The 24,740-nt window shown below is 36.7% G+C and overlaps 1 protein-coding gene across 1 annotated transcript in view; it reads left to right on the top strand.

Annotated features, from left to right (window-relative positions):
• LOC145685653 (G-protein coupled receptor GRL101-like) overlaps positions 1-24,740 on the top strand; it is a 452,342-nt gene that overhangs the window by 134,718 nt on the left and 292,884 nt on the right. The window contains exon 6 of the mRNA XM_081758045.1: positions 14,572-14,643. Coding sequence (XP_081614171.1) covers positions 14,572-14,643 — 72 coding nt within the window. The remainder of the gene's footprint in view (positions 1-14,571; positions 14,644-24,740) is intronic.

Genomic DNA, 24,740 nt, shown 5'->3' on the forward strand with positions numbered 1-24,740 from the left:
ATATTTTTGTGTTCGTAAATCTGAAATACAAGTTTAACAATGGAGTTTTTGCATTTCCAAGTGTGTTTTTATTTTTTGTATTTTTTTAACGAACGCATCGTTGATCTAATTATGCAATAGATATCCCAAGCGGATGTAGGACACATATAAAAAATCGAGAATAAATTGATTCTTATAGTTGCAGCAGTATCATCAAATATCACCCTCTGGGGTCCCTAGAGGACTCCGCTTGGTATGTTAAGGGTTAACACTTTAACCAAAACATGGGTCTTTGAGACTCAGTGGTAAATTTTAAAATACATCCCCGGTTGCCCGTGAAACTTTATTTAGTTCTTTAATTTTACTTTCATATATCATGTATATAAAAAATCTGGGGTATGTTTAGTACAAGGGGTTTAGAAGCACGTAGAAAACACAAACTTTACAGGAGAAATGAGTGATGCAAGTACTTAGCCGTAACATAACATAACCAAATCTAACATAAACTAACGTAAGCTAACCTGAACTAACTTAAACTAACGTAATATTAGTAGAAATAAGCAAAATTCTATCATGTTTTTAGAAAATTATGCGGGACTCCTACACTAATATAACATAAACTAAACTAACCTAACGTAACCTAACCTAGCCTAACCTAACTTAAACTAACCAACCCTACCCTAAACTAACCGAATGTGAATAGAAATTGCCACAATTGTAACATTTTTTAGAGAAAAGATCTTGGACCCCTTCTGCTAAACATAGGCCAAAAATCTTAAATACATTTCAAAATAAATACAATACAAAATTGACTTATAGGTCTCTGAGACCTGTTTCTCATTCCGTTTCTGAAACTCATGTTTCGGTTAAAGTGTTAAAACAAACTTCATATTTTTTACTAGGATAATTAATTAATAAATAATATAGGCTACGCATAGCAGCGCATATTTATAATTAACTGTCTGAAATATAATTGATTGCTTCGTCAACGTTTCCAGGTTATTCTCTTTTGAAATTACTTTTTGCTAATTGTCTCTTAGTTATCATTCCTGTATTTTTAGAAAAAATGCCACATAAACTGAAATGTTACCACAGACAATGGTTGCAAGAAATTCCATTTTTCAATTGGTATATTTCGTTTTTTGGGGGGCGGCGGGGGGCAGCAGATCTTTTTTGGTAAAATTTGTTACTATTTTGTTAAATATTGGCTAATTTTGGTTAGATTAGGTTAGATTTAGTTAGATTAGGTTTATTATTTCACGGTTTGTGTAGATTGGCCACGACTTCCAAAAACTTATATAGCTCTACTATATTTTCCTACTTCGCTGAACATCTGAATAGGTTTTCGGCCTTCTATCCACATTAATCTCGCACGGTTGCTCACTCATCAATTACCCATCCGTAATTTGAACTCATTCCTTATGTAAACATTCTCTTTTGATCTAGTTTTGGTCCTTCAGAAGCCGACACAATCCTTTGGTTTTCTATGTTCACAAGAGGACAGTGAAACAATCATCTGATTTCTTAGAACTAAACTTATAAACTTGTATGTATTTGATTTCAAAACATGAATTAGAAAATTAAAATTAAAGCATCCTATGCCCTGTGTCAACAAATACATTATTATTAATTAACCTTTGTATTAATTATTTTATTTAAATATTATTCATTGTAAGAATTTGGATTGCATTCTTCCCTAAATCTTTAATCAGTTTATTTTATTTCTTTAAAATTCGTACATATTTATTAAAAAGTCGTTTTATGTGTGCGAATAGCTGTAAGTCAGAAGTTAGGTAGAAGTACCATTTTACAAGAAATTTTGAGCATCGTAAACCAGATAGTATAATAAATTACCATTTTACAAGAAATTTTGAGCATCTTAAATCAGATAGTATAATAAATTACCATTTTACAAGAAATTTTGAGCATGTTAAAGCAGATAGTATAATAAATTACCATTTTACAAGAAATTTTGAGCATCTTAAACCAGATAGTATAATAAATTACCATTTTACAAGAAATTTTGAGCATCTTAAACCAGGTAGTATAATAAATTACCATTTTACAAGAAATTTTGAGCATCTTAAACCAGATAGTATAATAAATTACCATTTTACAAGAAAGTTTGAGCATCTTAAACCAGATAGTATAATAAATTACCATTTTACAAGAAATTTTGAGCATCTTAAACCAGATAGTATAATAAATTACCATTTTACAAGAAATTTTGAGCATCTTAAACCAGATAGTATAATAAATTACCATTTTACAAGAAATTTTGAGCATCGTAAACCAGATAGTATAATAAATTAAAGACATCCTATCATATATGTTGACGAATCATAATATTGAAATGGAATGCGCGAAATGTTACATTACCAACTGCAGAAGGGAAAGATAGAATCAATTACAATATTACTTTTCAAAAACAGTGTTTCTAAGGGCGAAGGCACATTAGGACGATACCGACAACGACAGACGGAACGACCGTTAGAACATTGCATTCAATTGGAACAACGCACGCTACAGTGACTGCGAGAACGGTCAGAGAAGTTTGCGGGGCGACAGCAGTGTTCATAGTTTTTCTCAAGAAAATTTCCCTCAACTGACTCAAAATTTTCCCTTTTCTTATCAGATTTTCCCTAGTTTGTTAAGTGTCCAATTCCTATGACAGAAATTATGTGATAAGATTAATTTAGCTATGTTAAAGGAAGTCCAATCATATTTGTTTTATTCGTGTGTTTTTTGCTGCTATTTTTTCTTTTTCTTTTACATTTTTAAATACACATGGGACAGCAGTGGTTCAGTGGTAGAGCGTTCATCTATGATGTGTGGGGTCTTGGGTTTTATCCCAGTTCGTGCCAAATAAGCTTTGTGCTGAAAAACACCGTTTACGTGAGTTTTCTTGGGGTTATTCCCTTTCCTTGCACTTTCTTCATTCCACCATTTTTTGTTCATTTCTCATCATTACCGTCTCCTTTAGCCTAGCCAGCATAAACGTGGGACGTGAAACTTAAAGATTTCATTTTAAAATATACACAAAGCCACCCAACCAACAATGAGTGCAAATTGTGCTACTTTGAACACACACACAAACCCGCACTTAAACTATTGCTACTGTGTTGGTTTATTTCTGAAGAAGAGCAAGAATTTCCCTGGATTTTTCACGTTTTATCCAAAAGTTCAATTTTTCCCTTTTTGCTAACTTTACCTACGAAATTTCCCCAGATTAGGGAAATTTCCCTCAAACTACGAACACTGGCCGACAGTCGTGGCTTGGTCCTGCCGCAAGCGACAGAATGCCAGACCGGACTGCGGAGCGGTAAGTTGTAACATGTTCGCAAGTGGGACAATGCACACTACAATTGGCATCCATCTTGCAAGTGAGTCCGGACATGTGTCGTTGTTGTTGTCGTTCGCTCCCACCAATGAGCCAGACACATCTGTTGGTGTCGTTGTCGGTGTTGCCCCAGTGTGCCTTATTAGTATCAAGTTGGCCCCACCACTTTTGGACGGAGAAAAATAAATAATGCCATTCGTTTGTGCTACATTAGTGCTGGTTAGTGCACAAATTTCAGCGTTTGTGCTATCAAAATAACACAGTTATGAACAATTTAAATTTCGGAGCCAACTTGAAGTCAAGTTGGCCCCGCTTTATTCCTAATTGAGAAAGAATGGATTTTCTAGTGTCAAACGTTTGTGCTACGTTAGTGCTGGTTAGTGTTCAAATTTAAACGTTAGTGCTGTTCAAACAACGCCGTTATAACGAAATAATTTAGCGTCAAGTTGGCCCCGCTTTTTTTCCTAATTGAGAAACAATTTATTTTCTAATGCCAAAGGTTTGTGCTATGTTAGTGCTGGTTCGTGCTCAAATTTGAGCGTTATTTCTGTTCAAACAACGCCGTTATTACGAAATTAATTAGCGTCAAGTTGGCCCCGCTTTTTTCCTTAATTGAGCTAGAATTTTTTTAATGCCAAACGTTTGTGTTACGTTAGTGCTTGGTCATGCCTCCGTTTGTTCGATAGTAGTGTCGAAATTTCACGTCCGTGAACTTGGCCCTCTCTTCTGGCATTAACAATAAAATTAGTGTCAATCGTTGGTTTATCTTAGTGCACCAACCCCTAACGTTAGTTGTTCGTTAGTGTACACGCTTGAAGGAAAAAAATTCAGGGCTCCAACTTCACGGTGGCCCCCACTTCAAGCACTAAGTGAATATTTAGTGTCATTCGTTAGTACATCGTCAGTGCTTGTAGAAAATACTAATCGTTTCGTTAGGGTTCAATATTAACTAACTAACTAACTAACTAACTCTATGGCCTATGGAACCCGGAGGTTCAATGCCGCGTTCACAAAAGCTCTCCACTGATTTCTATCCTTAGCTAACTGCATCCAGTTTCTACTTTGTATTCCAATCTCTGCGAGATCCATCTTAACATTGTCTTCCCATCTGCGTCTAGGTCTTCCTAATGGTCGTTTTCCGATTGGTCTTCCAGTCAAGACTTAGAAAGCGTTTCTATTTTCTTCCATTCTAGCTACATGACCCGCCCACCTAAGCCTCCTAGACTTGACGACCCTAACAATGTTGGGTAGACCATATAAATTACGTAGTTCCTCGTTATGAAGTTTCCGCCATTCCCCATTCCCGTTCCTCTTGGGTCCGAATATTCGTCTCAGGATCTTGTTCTAAAGTACTTTCAGTCTATATTCTTCTCTCAGAGTGAGCGACCATGTTTCGCAACCATATAGAACAACAGGCATGATTATCGTTTTATATATTTTAAGCTTCAAAGTCCTCGACAGAATTCGCGACGACAAGAGATTTTGAACTGAATAATAACACGAATTCCCTGCTTTTAGTCGACATTTAATTTCTTCGTGAATATGATTTTCCTCTGTTAATATTGATCCTAGATATTTGAAACTATCCACTTTATCAAAACTATTATTTAATATTTTAACGCATCCATAATTTGCCGTATTACGGTCCCGACGCACTTCTATGTATTTAGTTTTCTCTGCATTTACTTCTAAACCCATGTCCCTGCAAGCGTTTAATAAGATCTCTGCATTTCTTTCTATTGTTCTCCTATCATCCCTTATTAAATTTACATCATCAGCATATGCCATAACCTGGTGAATACCGTTCAACTGTAGGCCCTGGTTGCTATCTTTGATTTTCCTTATAGCGTATTCCAGAACGAAGTTCAAGTGTTCAATATTAGTGTAATTATGGCAAGTTGCATTTCAGGAAACTTCCCTAAAGAAATAAATGGGTAATTTGTTTCATTGCATCAAATTCCCGGTAAATTCAAAAGCATTTATGATATCTTCTAGTGCAATCGTTAGTGCTTCTTAGTGCTCCAACCCCTAACATTAGTCCTTCATTAATGTAGTTGCTACAAGTAAAGCACCTTTAGAGGGCTAGCGTGAACTTGGCTCCCAATTAAGTACTAACGAAGAAATTAGTGGCATTCGTTAGTGCATCGTTAGTGCTTCTAGAAAACACTAATAGCTTCGTTGGTGCTCACTATTAGTGAGTTTATGGCTAATTACAAAACTTCCTTAAAAAGTACATGGGTAATTTCTGACTGCATCAAACTCCCGCCAAATTCGAGAGCACTAATGCTCTCTTCTAGTGCGATCATTAGTACATCATTAGTGTGTTTTGGTGCAACAACACCTAACGTTAGTGGTTCATTAGTGTGGATGCTACAAGTAAAACATGCTTGGATGGCCAGCGTGAACTCAGCCCCCTTCCCTTTAATGATTAACGAATAAATTGTCATTTGTTAGTGCTTCGTCAGTGCTTCTTGAAATCTTTGTTCCGTTAGTACTGCATTATTAGTGTAGTTATGAGTAATTTCTATTGCGACAAATTCCCGCCAAAATCAAGAACGCTAATGATATCTTTTTGTGCAATCATTAGTGCATCGTTAGTGCTTCTTTGTACAGCAACCTCTGACGTTAGTGCTCATTACTGTAGGTGCTACAAGTAAATACCCTTTGGGAATCAAGTTGACGCTGCCCCCAAGCACTAACGAAAAAATACTGCCCTTTTTAGTGCATCATTAGTGCTTATTAATGCACTAACCACTTACGTAAGTGGTTATTAGTGTAGGCTCTAAAGCACTAACGTGATGAAAATTTTCCGATCTATGAAAATTCCTTTCACTTGTTTCTACAGAGCAATAAAACTTTCCGATTCACAAAAAGTTATTTTACTTTTTGATTCAAAACGATGAAAACTTTCCGACTCATAAAAAGTTCTTCAATTTTTCCATATAAGACGGAAAATATTTGGATTCAAGAAAAATTGTTTAACTTGTTTCTACATAGTACTGAAAATTGTCTGAGCCAGGGAAGTTTTCAGATTCTTTAAACGATCTTTCACTTTTTAACATTTCTGTACATGAATTCAACCAATTTTATGATTGCTGAGGAATTGTTACTTGATTACTAATATTTTTTAGAACTAATATACCGCGGAAAATTTTCCACCTCACATCACTATCAGTGTCACAATCAGCCCCTCTAAGCGACCGGACATCTATTACACTAGATTGCCTTCTTCTATCTACTAAAACGTGATCAATTTGATTATGTGTTGCTGGTGATGTCCAAATGTATTTATGAACGCCGTGGTGTGGGTATTTTGTACTCCTCACGATTAGTTTTTTGGATGTTGCAAAGTTCACGAGTCTAACCCACTTGTTTAATTTCTTGTTTATACAGTCTGTAAGAACAGTGAAAGTGCAATAGGAGTATGAAGATACGATGGAGAGATGGAAAAATCATAGTATTTCTAAGAAGATAGAATGTTTAATTTTATAATGATGGCTGATATATTTAAGCCAAACACCTCATCATCATCATTATCATCATAGGTATTCTGCCATCATTGACAGATCGCTTCCCGCAACTGACAGACTTCCATGTTCCACGATCTTCAGCTAACCTCTTCGTCTTCACGTGCGATTTTTCTATCATTCATAAATTGTAGTCTCCTTCGCCCTCTCCTTTTCTTACCTGCCACCATACTCTCTAGCACTTCCCTTATGATACAGTTTCTTCTCAGAATATGTAACAACCAGTTTCTCTACTTTTCTTAGTAATATATAAATATGTTCTTTTCTCCCCTACTATTTCTAACACCCTCTCGTTCAATTCTCAATCTAGCTAATTATCTACCTAACCATCACTCATATTCCCAATAGCGACACATGCACTCCAACAATGACAAATATTTCTAACAGCGACACATATACTCTCAACAGTGACAAGTATATTCCTAACAGTGACACATATAGACACAATAGTGACATATGTATAACAGTGACGCATATGGACCCAACAGTGACATGTATATTCCCAAGAGTGATATGTACTCCTAACAGTGACACACATACACCTAACAGTAACATATATATTCCTAACGCTGACACACATACTCCCAACAGTGACACATATATCCTCAACAATGACACATATAATCCGAACAGTGATAAGCATATTCCTAACGGTGACACACATACTCTTAACAGTGGCATATATATTCCTAAAATGACATATACTCCCAACAGTGACACATATATTCCTAACACTGACACATATACTCCTAACACTAGGGATGCGCACGAGACAAGATTTGGGGCTGTCTCGTCTCGAAGATGTGCTGTGAAAGGGATGTCTCGACTCAAAAAATGTATATTCCTCTATTGGAAGAGCCGTGTCTCGACTCCATTTTTATCAGGAAAATCCTGTCTCGACTGGTCTCGTGCGCATCCCTACGCTAACACTGACACATATTCTCAACGGTGACACATATAGTCCCAACAGTGGCAAGTATATTCCTAAGAGTGACACATATACTCCTAACAGTGTCATATATTCTTCACAATGACACATATACTCCCAACAGTGACACGTATATTCCTAACAATGGCACATATACTTACAACAGTGACACATATACTTCAAACAGTGACATATATATTCTCAACAGTGACATATATACTCCCAACAGTGACACATATATACACTGACACATATACTTCCAACAGTGATACATATATTCTCAACAGTGACAAATAGTCGCAACAGTGACAGGTGTATTCCTAACAGTTACACATACACTCCTAACAGTGACATAAATTACTAACAATGATACATACACTCCCAACAGTGACATATATTCCTAACACAGACACATATACTCCCAACAGTGACACATATAGTCCAAACAATGTCAAGTATCTTCCTAACAGACACATATACTACTACCAGTGATATATATTCCCAACAGCGACACATATACTTCTGCCAGTGATACATATATTCCTAACAGTGACACATGTAGTCCCAACAGTGACGCGTATATTCCTAACAGTGTAACATACTTTCAACAGTGACACATATTTTCTCAATAGTTACACGTATAGTCCCAACAGTGACACATACACTTCTAACAGTGACACATATATTCTCGACAGTGACACATATAGTCCCAAAGGTGACATATATTCCTATCAGTGACACATATATTCCCAATAATGACATATACGTTCGTAACAGTGATACATATTTTCCTAAAAGTGATCCATACATCTAATAGAGACACGTACTCATAGCTGAACACACTCTCCTATCGGTGATACTTCATACTTCTAACAGTGACGTATACATGGTGTCTCAAAAGTCCCCTGACATAGGGTAACGCTGTTAGTATCAGAGTTACAACAAAATGAAAGAGCTGAAATCGTCTCCAAATGTGATGTTTTCAAACTAAAGGACAGGATTTATTAAAACCAGACGATCCGTTTGGACTATACACTCTTTATGCGTCCAGCGTTAAGTGAAAATTCAACGTTGGAAGTTAGCGGGAGACGGATACATTTTGTAAGAGTATGGTGAATGGGGACTGGCCATCGACACGTTAGCATAAGAGACAGTAACTTTATTCACTTATATTGTGGTTCCAGGTAAATGCCAACGTTGTATTCTCATTTAACACTGGGGGTATAAAGAGTGTACAGCCCAAACAACTCAACCGACTTTTTTTAAAAAAAAAAATCCTTCACTTTGGATTGAAAACATCATGTTTGGAGACGGTTTCCTTGTTACATTTTCTTGTGATTCTGATAATAACAGAATTACCGTATGTCAGGGGACTTTTAATACACCCTGTATAATTCTAACAGTGACACATACTTATTACTTGTAATATAAATAGAAGAATAATTTCGGAAACAACCTTATGGTTTCTTTAATACAACTTTCCCCATGAGTCCGTTTGCAGATTTTTAGAACCGACTTCTGTTTTTGTCTTCTGTTAGCATCAACACGGATTGTTTGTTTTCCTTGATCTTATAAATACATTCTTTCTTCATCTTCCTATATTTTGTGCATTTTATTCTTCTACTTGATTCCTGCATTTATTAAGTTTCTTTTTTTCATTTATTTTTCTTGCTTGGTTCTCTTCTCTCTTCGGTATTTCTTCCTGGGCTGTCAACATACTCTTGAAACAAGAAGAGCCAATTAGATTTGAGTTCTTCTATTTCTTCTGATAAGACAGTATTGGATTTCCGACTGAGATGTCCAATGCTCTTCTGTAAAAGAATCTGACTCAACTTACAATTTCATATCACGGACCGTCATTTGGAACGATACTTGACTGCTGTCTAAATTGAAAACTTCGTTTTATGATTGGATTATTTCTTTTGGCTTCTTCTGTCATTGTTGACCCATTATTATTACTCTTGGTTTACCTGTCTTACCTATTAAACATCACTTATTTGGTTGAAAAACTCGAGCATTTCTGGAAAGTACAGGATGTTTCAAATGAATGACGGGAAGTGAAAGAGCAACTCAAACAGTTTTACGCATGCATGCGTATGCATTGTTTTCTCTGCCTGCCCTTAGAAAGCGCTAGTAGCAAAGATGGCGACTAGTGAGCAGAAAGCTTTTTTATGTTTTACATTTTGCAAAGACTGAATCTGTAGTTACAGTGCAACCGGCTGTATGGAGAATTTTAAGGAGACGCTTACAACTACGTCCTTATTGTTAGCAGTTCCTACAAGCTCTAAAGTCTACATGCCAACGTGACAACTTTCGAAATGAAATGTTGCTGCAGGACGATGAAGATTTTCTGGATGGTGTCGTTTTCAGTGGTGAATCGACGTTTTACCAAAGTGGCAATTTGAACACTCATAACGAGACTTCCATAAATTGAACATCAGCAAATCCCCACTTAAAACGAAACTTCCATAAATTGAATATCCCCAAATTAAACACTCATAACGAGACTTCCATAAATTGAACACTCATAACGAGACTTCCATAAATTCAAGATCAGCAAATCCCCACTTAAAACGAGACTTCCATAAATTGAATAGGTTTTGTGCCATATCCCGTCTGAAAGTTTATTGGACTTTCTCGCCTATCGACTCGATGTATGCCGTGTGACGAATGATCCTCACATTGAATACTTATAGCAAAAACTCTTTGAGTTGCTCTTTCATTTGATGTAGTATTTATAATTGTACGTTAAACGTAATAAATACCGTATTACAAATCCTTTAAAACCCGGATATTCATTTTGAAACACCCTGCATTCTGACATATCCTCCACCTTCCTGTATATGTTGATAAAATTACTGCTTGGCTTATTGGTTGAGTAAAATATTTAAATTACGTTACATACTTCGAAACTATGCGATTCATAAGTATTTGAGTCCGTCTGTCTGTAAAGTACAAAGAAAAATAATGTAAAAGCAAGTAACGGATTTTCAATATGGATACGGTGTCACAAGAAAAATGAAATCTTCAAGTTTTACGTCCCACGCTTATGCCGGTTAGGCTAAAGGAGACGGTGATGATGAGAAATGAAGGAAATAGTGGAGTGAAGAAAATGGCAGGAAATGGGAGAACCCCGAAAAAACCCACGAGCACGGTGTTTGTTTACCACGATGTCTACACGGCGCGAGCTGGAATCGAACCAGAGATCCCAAGCACCGGAGGTGAACGCTCTACCACTGAGCCACCGCGCCCCCCACGCTGTCACAAGAATTCGTTATTCTTTAACGCTCTATTAAGACTTAAATTGGGGGGTGGAGTGGTTCAGTGGTAGAGGACTTACCTCTAGTACGTGAGGACCGTAGTTCGATCCTGGACCAAGTACGTTTTTGGTGGTCAACATTTTCTACCAATTTTTCCATTATCACTCATTTGATTTTGATCATTCTTTACCCTTAGCCTAAAGGGCAGAAAGATTACACTTTATTTTAAAAACCTAAAGTGCTACAAATAAACAATTAGAGACGAGGTTAACGTTTATAATCATTGTATAACACCTGTAAACATAAAATAAACACAAGAGATGTACTCAAAAAAGGAGAAGCGTAATCAGAACATTTCACATAATCTAACTAACTAACTCACTCTATGGCCTATGGAACCCGGAGGTTCAATGCCGCGTTCACAAAAGCTCTCCACTGACTTCTATCCTTAGCTAACTGGATCCAGTTTCTACTTTGTATTCTGATCTCTGGGAGATCCATCTTAATATTGTACTCCCATTTGCACCTAGGTCTTCCTAATGGTCCTTTTCGATTCGAATCCCAGTTAAAACTTTAGAAGAGTTTCTATTTACTACCATTCTGGCTTTATGACCTGCACACCTGAGCCTTCTAAATTTGATGACTCTAACAATGTTTGGTAAACCGTATAAATTATGTGGTTCCTCGTAAGTACGTTTCTGCCATTCCCCATTCCCGTTTCTTTTGAGTCTGAATATTCGTCTTAGGATGATCGTTTTCTCAAACACTTTCAGCCCGCGTTCTTCCCTCAGAGTAAGCGACCATGTTTCGCAGCCATGCAGAACAACAGGCATAATTATCGTTTTATATATTTTATGCTTCAAATTTGTCGACAGAACTCACGACGACAAAAGATTTTGAACCAAATAATAACATGAATTCCCTGCTTTTAGTCGTCATTTAATATCTTCGTGAATATGGTTTGTCTTTTCTCCAATCTCATATCTGAAATCCGATCAAAACCTAAGTTGTCAAGATCTATATTAAGTCCGTTAATGACGTAATATTAGCCGGGATTTACACACATTGTGGCCACTACCATGGGTTGATGAGAGGTTCCCTTCTAACATCTTCACTGACTATTGTTGACATTGTCCTTGATGAAGTGTGACTCGTACCTTGTGTCTCTCAATAGTCCTTGGTAACCTCGTCACATGTAGACGGCGGAGGTAGCTGGATACTCATTGATCCTTGGATCCTGGGTCTTTCCAGGGAAATGGATTGAAATTTGTGCTTATTCCTACTCGTCTCTTCCATGTTGTATTCTGGATGATGGCGTAAAATGTTGTGTCGATCTCCCCTTGAAGACATAGCACTCAAGTACCAATGCTTCGTGCTGCGTTGAGCTTGTGTCTCGCTAACTTGAAAACGAAAATTGGGCCTAAAAACATTGAGAAAGTGCAACTAAAGGGTTTATTTGTTAACTTTACAATTTCCGTGTTTGGTTCAATGTAATAAAGTAAGCATTGATCATCTTGAAATAATTTCATGTTCTCAGAGCTGTAGGCAGTCTTTGAAGAGGTATCATTGCCACTGAGTCAAATAACCAATGATGCGAGCAATAGGGTTTTTAGTTCGAAGCTGAGCGACAGTTTTCGGGGACGAAAATAGACATCCAACGGAGCTATTACTCTGCCTCGGCAATAGTACCGGTATTCATTTACATAGAGCAGTAATGGTAACAGATCGTATTTTTTTTTTTTTTTTTTTTTTTTGTTAGAATATGTCAAGGGTGGTTTGTTAATAGTTAATATAAGAAGTGTTATAGGTACCGACGAACGACTTTCGATATGGGTTTAGCCTCCCAAGAATTTTACCCCTATTACACTATTCATACCGAAAGAGGCAGAATTATACATTTTCCGGTTTCAATCATGATCACCATAGAGAGAAAATGTTCGCTTTCAATCATGATCACCATAGAGAGAAAATGTCCGGTTTCAATCATGATCACCATAGAGAGAAAATGTCCGGTTTCAATCTTAATCACCATAGAGAAAAAATGTCCGGTTTCAATCATGATCACCAGAAAGAGAAAATGATAATACTGTAGATAGAGAGAAGCGCTTTTTCGATACAGCTTTACGTATCAAGAATGGCTTTCTTAACCTTCTATTCAAACCAAAAGTTATAGAAATCAAGCATTCCGGAGTTCAAAATTGATCACCATATCAGTGATTCTCAACCTTTTTTGAGTAACGGCAGACTTTACTGAATGCCCACATCATCACGGTGCAATTTTATTATTATTATTATTATTATTATTATTATTATTATTATTATTATTATTATTATTACGAATCCGTGGTTTCCAACCCTTTTCGACTCACGACATACTTTCTGAATCCACATGGCATCCGGATACCCTTCTCTGATTTCTTTATTAATAACTACTTTTACATGTCCAAATAAACGCCCCCCTGAGATCCCCTGGTTCAAATTATGAAAAAATATCGTTTCGTCATGGTCTGGGCCCTGGACCGGGGTACCCATGATGAAAATTTAGTAACTCTCGGTCCACTCGTCTGATTCCCAGGCCGGACACAGACACACAGATTTATTTCATTTATATTAGATACAGGATGGGCCAAAAGTCACGAAGTGGTTATAACTGTAAATCACTATTTTTTATTTATCATTAGTTTCCATTAATATTTCAGACACTTAAAGATCAAGGATGAGAGATTGTTTATACTTATGTGTGAAATATAATCTCAGGTGGGTATCCGACATTATGGTCCTCACTGATATGAGCCCCCCTTCCCATTATTATTGATAGGGTCAACACTTTTGGTCCTAGTGCCCGTATTTCTGCATGAATATGGTCCTTGAGCTGCTACATTGTTTATGGTTCGTTCACATACACTTTATCCTTCATGTAGCACCAAAGAAAATAATGAAGCAGAGTGAGATCAGGCCAACGAAAGGACCAGTTTATGACAGTTTTTCTTGAGATGACTCGATGGTTGAAAGTAGTTCCCAAAAGTCCAAGTTAGGCCCTTGTCGTGTATACTGTGGCCTCATGTTGTTGGCTACACCTCAGGTACGTTCTCCACTGCATGACGCACAACTGTCTCAATCATGCTTCGATATCGATCACCAGTCACCATCACTGCATCGGTTTCATGATCTCCAAAGAAGTATGACCTAATAATCTTTTCTAATGTCATGCCACATCACACAGTGCAATTCACAGGATACAGTTCACGCACATACATAGCATGTGGGCTTCCACTTTCGTGATCCATGTGCTACACAGTCCGTAACTATGAGGACCATACTTGCGGACACCTACCTGAGATTATATTCCACACATAAGTGTAAACAATATCCCATTCCTCATCTTTAAATCTGTGAAATATTAATGGAAACTAATGATCATGGCCCTTCGTGACTTTTGACTCACCCTGTCAATAAAGAAATCAAACAACTGTGTCAGATAGTACAAGTTTCAGATATATGTTTGATCTTACAATATTTTTTTCTTTTTCTTTTCAGGAGATTGCAGGGCAACCAGTTTAGGACACTCAATGATCGAGTATTAGAAAATCTCGATCGTCTGGAGCACGTGTGAGTATAACGTTAATTTCTCTCAATAGTCCTTGTGCTGCGGGAAAAAGCATCCTATAATAGTAATTTATTATAGCATATACAGCTAGAATTAAAACCTCTGCAAGGAATCAAAAAATTCAACTTTCAAATTATCCTTTTGCTGTCAGACTCTCAGTTGGGCACCATTCACATCCAAAAATTCTTGCTTGCAATCTTCTGCTGAATTAGAGTCGTTTTATGATAACACATTTGGAATGTTGTGATACATATCACTTATTATATGCTTGATTACGTCCAGGTGTGCCAAGGAAAATTTAAAAAAATGGTTTTTGCTTATCTTTATTTCCATGACATTACAGCAATAGTTTTGGTAGTTGTTTCTTATGAGAAATTATTAATATACCTTAAGTAGTGTTACGAACTTTACTGTTTGTCGAATCACCGTAACGGTTTCGAATGAAAATGGCTGTAAACGTCATTGGGATCTTACGTCTATTGGAAACCGTCTATGACTAAGCAGTTAGCGTACGCGCCTTTGGCGTGGGAGACCCGGTTTCTATTCCCGACGGAAGCTCATATAGTTCGGATTCCACGTTGATCAATGGGGTCACGTCTCATATATCCTCACTGCTGAACGGGATGTTAAATTCAACTCAAAACTGCTTACGTGATTGGATGTAATATTTATCTAAGCATATTTCCAAAATAAAGTCTTTTGTAAAGAGTCAAATTTTCAATCTCATGTAAGTACACTCATGTCCAAAATCATTGTCGCATGTCTATAAATATGTTGTTGTAGGAATATAATTTGATAACGAATTCGTCCGGTATTTCTTATAATGTTAGTGTATATATTATCGGCAAAGACATGTATGTGGCAAATTTCATGTCAAAAGAGCAGTAAATAAGAACAATATAACGAAAACAAAACTTTCTTGTCCATTTAGCAACACTTTGTTTTACTCATTCTAATTTTCGTATTTATAATTCTTTTTCTATGAAATTTACCACGAATATTCATTTCCCGATTATACACATAGTATCAGTATTAAAAGTGCCCTGGAAATCATTATCAAATTATATTTTTACAAGAAGACAGTTATATATATGCGACAATCACTTTCGACACGAGTGTACATTATCGTTGTATTTACCACTGAAACTACGTATATTAAACGTGCTTTGTCCCGTCCGTTACACTTGCTTTCTTCCTGTTGAGAAGAATTCCGAAATATAAATATTTGTAACACGTAGCATCCTTAGTTAGTGACACTGAATTATAAACGAGGTGTTGTTAATTTTCGTATAAACATATAGATTTCAAATAAAAGATGTCCTAGAAAGAACTGAAGTTCTGAAATGCCCGCCATCTCCGTTCTAGGAAGTTGGCTGCACTGAAATCCACACTATTTTCATCTGTTCTATTTATGGAGCGCCGAATAGCGCATGTAGAAGCATTGTGTTGACATAGTAGAAACTTATTACAAATGTGGTTAACATTGTGCAGAGACTGTTCACAGACTCCGTGGAATGTTTGGTCAACGTGATCACCGAATTAGACTACTGGAAAAGACTAACTGCTAAATTTGAGAAAACTGGTTCGGTTGTGGACATTAAATCCCCGGGGCGTCCTCGTGTTAGTCGTTCTGTGGAACACATCGCCATCATGAGTAATAATGCTGCTGCTCTGTCTTGAAGCCATACAGAAACAGTTGACGATCCGTACAGAAACAGATGACGATCCGTACACAAACAGATGATGATCCGTACAGAAACAGATGACAATCCGTACAGAAACAGATGACGATCCGTACAAAAACAGATGACAATCCGTACAGAAACAGATGACGATCCGTACAGAAATAGATGGCGATCACGCACTATTCGGCGGTCTACTACTAACTACAAAAACAACAATCGATTATAGTGTAATGTTCAGTGGCATTTGAAATGTTGCGTTACTTATGGGACACCATTTATGTAATAATGTAATATAGTGCCATTTGAAAAAGTATAATTCTATAGTGGGTTGACAACACTATTAATTGCAACCTGCACAGAATATGAAACGAATTCCTTTTGACGGTATTTGCACCGTTTATAATTCCAACAATTTGTATGGATCAGTTCAAAAGTTAACAGAGCGTTTCAAGACAAATTGTTCCCTCCTGTATATAAAGATATATATATATATATATATATATATATATATATATATATATATATATATATATATATATATATATATATATATATATATATATATATATATATATATATATTGGTCTAGGAATTAATTCGTGCGGTTGGTACGCACACATTGAAGCTATAGTACAAACACAAAATACATAAATACCTTAAGAAAAATATTGTCCATCGCTAGCCACCACTTTCGCCCATCTGTCAGGCAATGTACGGATTCCGTGGCGAAAGAAGTCCTCATCCTTGGAAGCGATCCAGTCAGAGACCCATGTTTCGATATCTTCTGAAGAAGTAAACCGCTGTCCAATCAAATCGTTGTTCATGCAATCGAACAAGTAGTAGTCCGAAGGAGCAACGTCTGGTGAATACGGCGGGTGGGGTAAAACTTCCCATCCGACATTTTCTAAATAGGTTTTGACCGGTTTTGCGACATGTGGGCGAGCGTTATCATGTTGAACAATAAGTTTATCATGTCTGTTCTCCCATTCTGGTCGTGTTCTGGCCAGAGCTTGCTTCAAACGCATTAATTGTCGTCGATAACGTTCTCCATTCATAGTTTCACCCGGTTGCAGCAGCTCATAGTACACCACACCTTTCATATCCCACCATATGCACAGCATAACCTTTGCACAGTGAATATCTCGTTTTGGTTGTGATGGACCTGGTTCACCTGGTTTCACCCAGGCCTTTTTTCGTTTAGGGTTCTCGTAATGGATCCACTTCTCATCACCCGTAATAATTCGATGCAGAAACCCCTTTCTGCTCTGTCGTTTGAAGCAGCAATTCGCAAATGGTTTTTCGTCTTTCAACGTCTCTGTCTTTCAATTCATGTGGAACCCAATGTGACATCTTTTGAATCATTCCCATGGCTTTCAAGCGTTTGGAGACTGTTGTTTGATCAACGCCTAATGCTGCTGCAAGTTGTTCCTGCGTTTGACACGAATCCTGCTCGAGCAATGCTGTCAATTCTTCGTCTTGAAATTTTTTTGGCTGTCCAGCTCGCTCTTGGTCTGCCAAGCCGAAATCACCACTTCTAAACCGTGAAAACCACTTCTGACACGTTCGCTCAGCTAGAGCATGGTCACCATACACTTCCACCAAAATACGATGACTTTCAGTCGCACTTTTCTGCATGTTAAAGTAATGCAGCAGGACACCCCGCAAAAACACTTTATCAGGCACAAATTGCGCCATGTTCACTTAACTACAAACTGGTGCTGTTGACGCTTTAATCCACTGCCCTATACTACGAACGATACGCGATGACAGGGGTTTGCAACACATGTGTGGATACACGGAACTGTGGGACGCTCCGTTCGTTGCGCCATCTCTTGTCCACCCGCACGAATTAATTCCTAGACCAAATATATATATATATATATATATATATATATATATATATATATATATATATATATATATATATATATATATATATATAGTTTGTTAAGTTAGTACGGATGGTTGAGCTTGCTTGTCCCAAGTACGCCATTTACAAAGGCCAAAAGTACGAAAACTACTATACTTGATTAAAGAAAATAGTAGCCATCTGCAACATATTTTCCCAACACTGAGCCAACGATTGATTCCTTGGCGAAAGAAATCTGAAGTACCTAGAAGAGTACTTGAGAAGAATTCCTCAACTGCATGTTGCTTGTCCCGATAAGCTAGGAAAATCTCTCCCAAGGAGTGCTTGAGACGCCGGGAGATATGGTAGTTGGAAGGAGAGATTCAGAAGAATATGGTGGATAAGGAAAGTTTTTCCTACTGTATCTCATGCAGAGTCTCTGCAACATCCTTTGAGCGGAATTTGCATCAGCATTTTCATTTCAACATCAGTACATAATATTACTGAATATTACTGGATACATGCGAGTAACCTTACGGTGAATTTCATGGAGTTCAACACTGTAGTGATGTTGGTGATACTTTCACACCCACGGAAAAATACATGAGGTATAAACCTCACCATAGATTACCATACCAACAACATTGTCTAGGGTTTTGGAAACCGCCCTAGACTTGATCAAGTTCCAATCATTGATGTGTCATAGCAGATCCATTTTTAATCTTACGTGATAAACCGATGCAGAAAACTTTCCCGGTTATTCTTTACACTGAGAGAGCTGCATATCCCGAAATCGCGATTTTGGTTCCAAACTCATACGTCATGCGTGAGTCCAACATGTTAACCATTACACAGCCGCTGAACGATAATGGTATAGTGTGCAGTGGTCTCCTTAGTTCTTGTAGCTCGATGTAGCAAAAGCAAAATTAAGAATTTAGAATTGACAGGCCAATCCCAGGATTTTGTAAACTAAAATCTTTAGAGCAGAGATAATGGGCTAGTGAAATTGGTTGCTTAACAAAATGAAAGCAAATTCTTTCCAATTGGAAACAGATTGTTATGTAAAAAGGTGAATAGGATAGGTAAAAGTTTACACAGCACTTCCGTGGAATATTCGGCAATTCTCCACTGATGATCCTCTTTGTGTACTGTCGTCTGTTTACAGGAACATGGAGTCTGGGCTATCGACACCGGACAATTCAAACAGAAGCTCTGCATGAAAGCAAAGGAGTCAGAATAACTTATTGCGTGGAGTAACTTGGAGTACAAAAGCTTCCTAGTAGCAAAATCATAATATGCAAGTACATGCGTTATCCTTATAAATATGGGTAAAGTTTAAATTACAAAATCAAGAGTCGAGGAGAGTTGTTCTGTACATCATCGCTGCTGGTGAACTCCGTCTAAAGACATGTTCTCTCTCTAGTTGTATTCCAAGGTGTCAGTCATTGAATTTTTAGTTCAACGAATTGGATGCAGGTTGATGAAATGAAAGACGTGTAGACTGATGTCAGATAACGTGATCTTTAAGAATGTAGACAAAGGAAGACTCTGCATGTTTACTCATTAAGAAATATATACAAGGAAAGAGTAAACACAAAATAGAATTTCTTTCGTGTTTGAATGTGTAAATGAACTGTAAGGTGTGCTGAAAGAATCGAAAATTTAAAATATAACTTTAACATTGATCTGATAATGCAAATTTACTGCCCGTGATATCAAAAGTATTTGTCGTTTAAAAATTTCAGTTCAATATAATACATATACAAAACTTATTACTATTGTTATTATTATTTAATGCAAATCATTCACTGTAATGGACACGAAATCTTCACAATAGCATTTGCTTAACTCATCTTCAATAGCACAGACACTTTCCTGAGATCCGCTTCCACAGTGTTTCTTGAGAAACTCATTCGAATATAATACTGGTGACTAACCACTGGCTCATTTTGCAATGCTGTGTCATCGGCGATTTCACGAACTAACGGCAAATGTTGGCAGTCAGTCACCATTTCTGGCCAAACGTATTACTAATGTGTTTTGTGTCTTCCTGTGCAGAATGTCCCAGTTTGAGTACATAAAGAAACGTTACTCGCCTTTGACGTTCTCCAATGTAGCACTTTCATGCGTTCAAGTTGAACAATGTAATATCTCCTGACTGCCTGAGAATGTGTACGTAGTTTGTGACTTTAAATTCGTGACCTTAATCCACACCTGTGTTTTGTTGCTGAGGTGAATTTTCCAAATGGTGTCAAAGTGGATATTTCACAACACCAAACTAATATTTACAACTTAGGTTTCCCTTACAGGGTGTCTTAAAAGTCCCCTGACATAGGGCAACACTGTTATTATCAGAGTTACAACAAAGCGTAGGAGGTGAAACCGTCTCCAAATACGATGTTCTCAGTCTAAAGTGAAGGATTTTTTTTTAAAATCGGAGAAGCCGTTTGGGCAGTACACTCTTTATGTGTCCAATGTTAAATGAAAAAGCAACGTTGACATTTACCTGAACCTACAACGTGAGTGAATGAAGTTTCTGTCTTTTACGCTAACGTGTCAATGGCCAGTCCGCATTACAAACATGCTCCCAGCTTCGAGAATCGAAATGAGACGAGAATTTTACAAAAACATACGAGCATCTCATCTCATAAGGAACACTAGCAGAACCACCCTCTCTTTACGTCGATTTGGAGCACTTTAGTAAATATGTTTGCATTTCTAAAATATTTGTGCGGTGTTAAGAGATTATGCCTTTTCTGTACGCTGCTATTTGTACCACGAGATTTGTTAAAACCTTTGTATTTCAAGAGTGCCCTCGGAAAATATGTGGAACATACTTCGGCCTCACCCCCGCCGCCTTCTGACGGAGTAAAACCTCCCTGTAATTAGGGAAAAGAAGTAAATGACCTCGGCTGTGTTGCCAATTCGTCATTCATTCGCTTGATCTTGACGAGTGAAGATTGTAGAATACTTTGAATGACTAACAAGTCAGTGCCCAGCCAAGTCCGTGAAAAAAAATTCACAGTGGCAACGCTTTCGCATCTGACAATTGAAAGGGCTAGGTCGCAGCAACTTGTCCCTTCTTTGTAAAGGGACGAACGGGAAACCATACATTGACAGCAGCGCAAGCAGAGGCATGCTTGAAATAGAACGGCTCATTACATGGGCGTAAAAATCGAAGACGAAATATTTTACCTTCTGTTTTCCTGAATCATTTCTCTTCGGTAGCTAATAGCAGGGCATTGTTTGAGGTTGCAGGAATTTGTATTGCCTCCACCTGAGTCTTATAATAAAAAGACCAAAAAACTGTATTTATATCGGTGGAGTATTGAACTCCCAACCCCCTAGCAAAACCTTAAATGTCGCCACTGACTAGCATCAGTTGAATATATTCCTCGTTTTAGCTATCGGTTGAAATAATTTGTATTCAAACTGCCACGAGATTCTGTATATTATTATCGAAGGAATGTTGCTCAGCTGTACCTTAAGTTTCCTTTATAAAAGAAACAAATTAAGTTTCTACATTAAACAGAAAAGATGTCGAGTTCAACTTTCCAAGAATATTGTTCCTTTCATTATAGTCTTATGCTTAAGTTCTTAAAAGTTTTACAAAGTAATGACAAAGTAGATATATGATTTTTTATTTCTTCCATGCTCCAATCTTTTTTGTTAACTTGTCAGATCAGTGTTTGTCTGACTAGAATGTCTCTACTAAACAAAAGGTTATTTTAAAGAAAGGAACAAAAGCAGCTTTCAGTATATATTATTGAAACAGTTAAAGCAAATTTCACTAGAACCAAAGGAAAAAATATTTCCTTCTGTACAGTCTTGATAATAATTGTATTGGACGCGGCAAAATAATTAAACATTCCTCAAGTAAAACCTAGCAACTGAAATTTAACTACTTTGAAGTACTTATATTGCAGCACGTCGGAATGATGTCTTGGAATCAATGTTTGTAGATTTTCTGAGACAAATTTCCCATCTACGACATAAAATTTCCATTTTTTCAGTTAACGTTTTTTGTAATGGCGTCTTAGGGTCGATGTTTGAAGATTTTCTGAGACAAAGTTCCCATCAACGACAGGAAAGTTGAGTTACATGTTTTCGTAAAATAAAATTGGAACGTAAGTTTCTTGTGTGATTCTTATTTAGACGATTTCAAAAAATGTGTACAAAGAATACAGGGACGTACATTAAAGATGGAAGAGAATCAGATTACGTAGTTGCCATATTTACGTAACTTATCATGTATATGCATACAATTATAAGGTCATGAAATTGGCTTAATTTTTAATCCAAGTTAAAATAGTTCCGATGTTTACACTGGGGTATACATGCACCCCAGCAAAAAATACGTGTTTGATAAAAAAAAGTAAATGCTCGTTATAACTTATTTGAACATACTTTTCAATAATATTTTTTGCATGTATTGTATTTTACTTGTGAAAATACTTATACATTCGAGCATTTTCTATTTCCTAAATAGAGAATTCTAAACGTTCATTGAATGCAAAAGATTGTAAATGATTAGTACGGTCTTTACAAACTATCTTCTTGGTTGGATGGTCCTTGCAAATGATTCTACTACGTACGTCAAAGTTTGAACGAGTCTTCCTGTCTCTCTGAAGGAGGACACTGTACAGTGTACACATCCCCCTGGGGTAAATCCAACCTGAACAGTTGTTTGGTAATTATTGGTTCTTGTTCCTCGTTATCCAGTCCTTTTTCTTCCAAAACTTCCTTCATGAGTCACAGTAAAATACGTAGGTATATTTGCGTTGTCTGCCACTTTCCTTTGAATGTGAATAGTAATAAGGCCTTTTGCCAGTCTTATTGAAACACAAGTGTGTGTGTTTTATAACACAAACAATATGCATTTACTGCTACTGCGTAGACGAAATCCATATACGATCAAGGTCTACCTTCCTGTTTTCCGTCGTGTAATATACGTTGCAGATAGTTTACTAAAAGTATCTACATAACCTTTGATTTTGTTATGATATGTAGTTTGAAATCACAATATTAATGGAATGTTCTTGATATTTTGTTGGGAGGAAATACGTAGGTATGAAAGTTTTCCCTATTTTGGTGAGAATACGAAATCAATTTATGGTGTTTAGTAAATTTAAGTAGGGTTATTTTATGCTGTATCTCTACTTACAAAGACAAAACGCTTTAAAAATAAATTCCTTATTTTTAGGAACATTGTTACACAAAATTGTGTTCTTTTTAAGCAATTCGTTCCGAGTTCAAAACTCGTGAGAAACAAATCAGTGGTAGTTTCGTATCCATTTCACAAGTGATTCGTCAACTGCAGTACTTTTCTTTTTCCTTGACCCTTTTCTGGGGTGTCCTACTACTAATTTTTCCGGTATATACTTACATGTTGTGGCATCATGCTTTATAATTATCGGCAAAAATCCAAACCTTTATTCCATATTTATGATGTTTTGATTTCATGTATATCCTGCATCAAGTTATATTTCTTTTCTGCATAAATAGGTAGCACTTATTCTTGCGGTACTGAATCCATGGAAAACATGAGTATCATTATCTATTACCCTCTTTTCAGCATGCCGATCATTATTTTTTATCATCTTTTCAGCGTGACGATCATTATCTATTATAATCTTTTCAGCATGACGATCATTATCTATTATAATCTTTTCAGGGTGACGATCATTATCTATTTCTATCTTTTCAGTATGACGGGCATTATCAATTATTATCTTTTCAGCATAACAATTATTATCTATTATCTTCTTTTCAGCATGACAATTATTATCTGTTATCATCTCAGCACGACGATCATTATTTATTATCATATTTTCAGCATGATGGTCATTATCTATTATCATCTTTTCAGCATGATGATCATTATCTATTATAACCTTTCCAGCATGACGAGCATTATCGAAATCGGCAATCATAGATTTCCAACAGTTTTAGTTTGAATAATGGGATAAAGGTTGAGATGAACTTTATTTCTGGGATGCTGAACCTACATCAAAATAGCTTTTTTCTCTTATATATTTTCATTATTGTTCTATGAATATCAATAATGGAATTCGGCGTGGTAGTGGATTTCTACAGCCACTGGTTTCAGTACTGATATAAGAGTGTTGATAGAAGATTTTGTAGGGACGCTGTTTCAATTCCAAGAAACTGCTACCTTGCTACCTATTCCATTTTTTTTTTTTTGCTCTATGATGATCAACGTTGAAACAAAAAAAAAACTTACATTCTAATCATATCCGGTTTGAATAGTGAGTTAAAAAGACGAGATGGATTCAATTGTTGTGACGTTTGTAAATTTATTCCATGAAACCATTTTTTTTACGATTTCTTACTATTTTTGCTCTGTTAGCTATCAAAAGACTGCCATATAGGCAAAGGGACGGACAAAGCTACCCTTCTTACCCACTTATACTGTATATGCAGAGAATGGTTTGAATGTCTAAAATGTCAATATCAAAAGGAAGGTACAGAGTATTGCAAACTTTTGTTCCCGAGTTACATATAATCAAAACTGGGATTTGACTGATCTATAACTTTTAAACCA

Source organism: Thermobia domestica, chromosome 5 (assembly GCF_964235325.1).
Source record: "Thermobia domestica chromosome 5, izTheDome1.hap1.1, whole genome shotgun sequence".
Classification (NCBI taxonomy): domain Eukaryota; kingdom Metazoa; phylum Arthropoda; class Insecta; order Zygentoma; family Lepismatidae; genus Thermobia; species Thermobia domestica.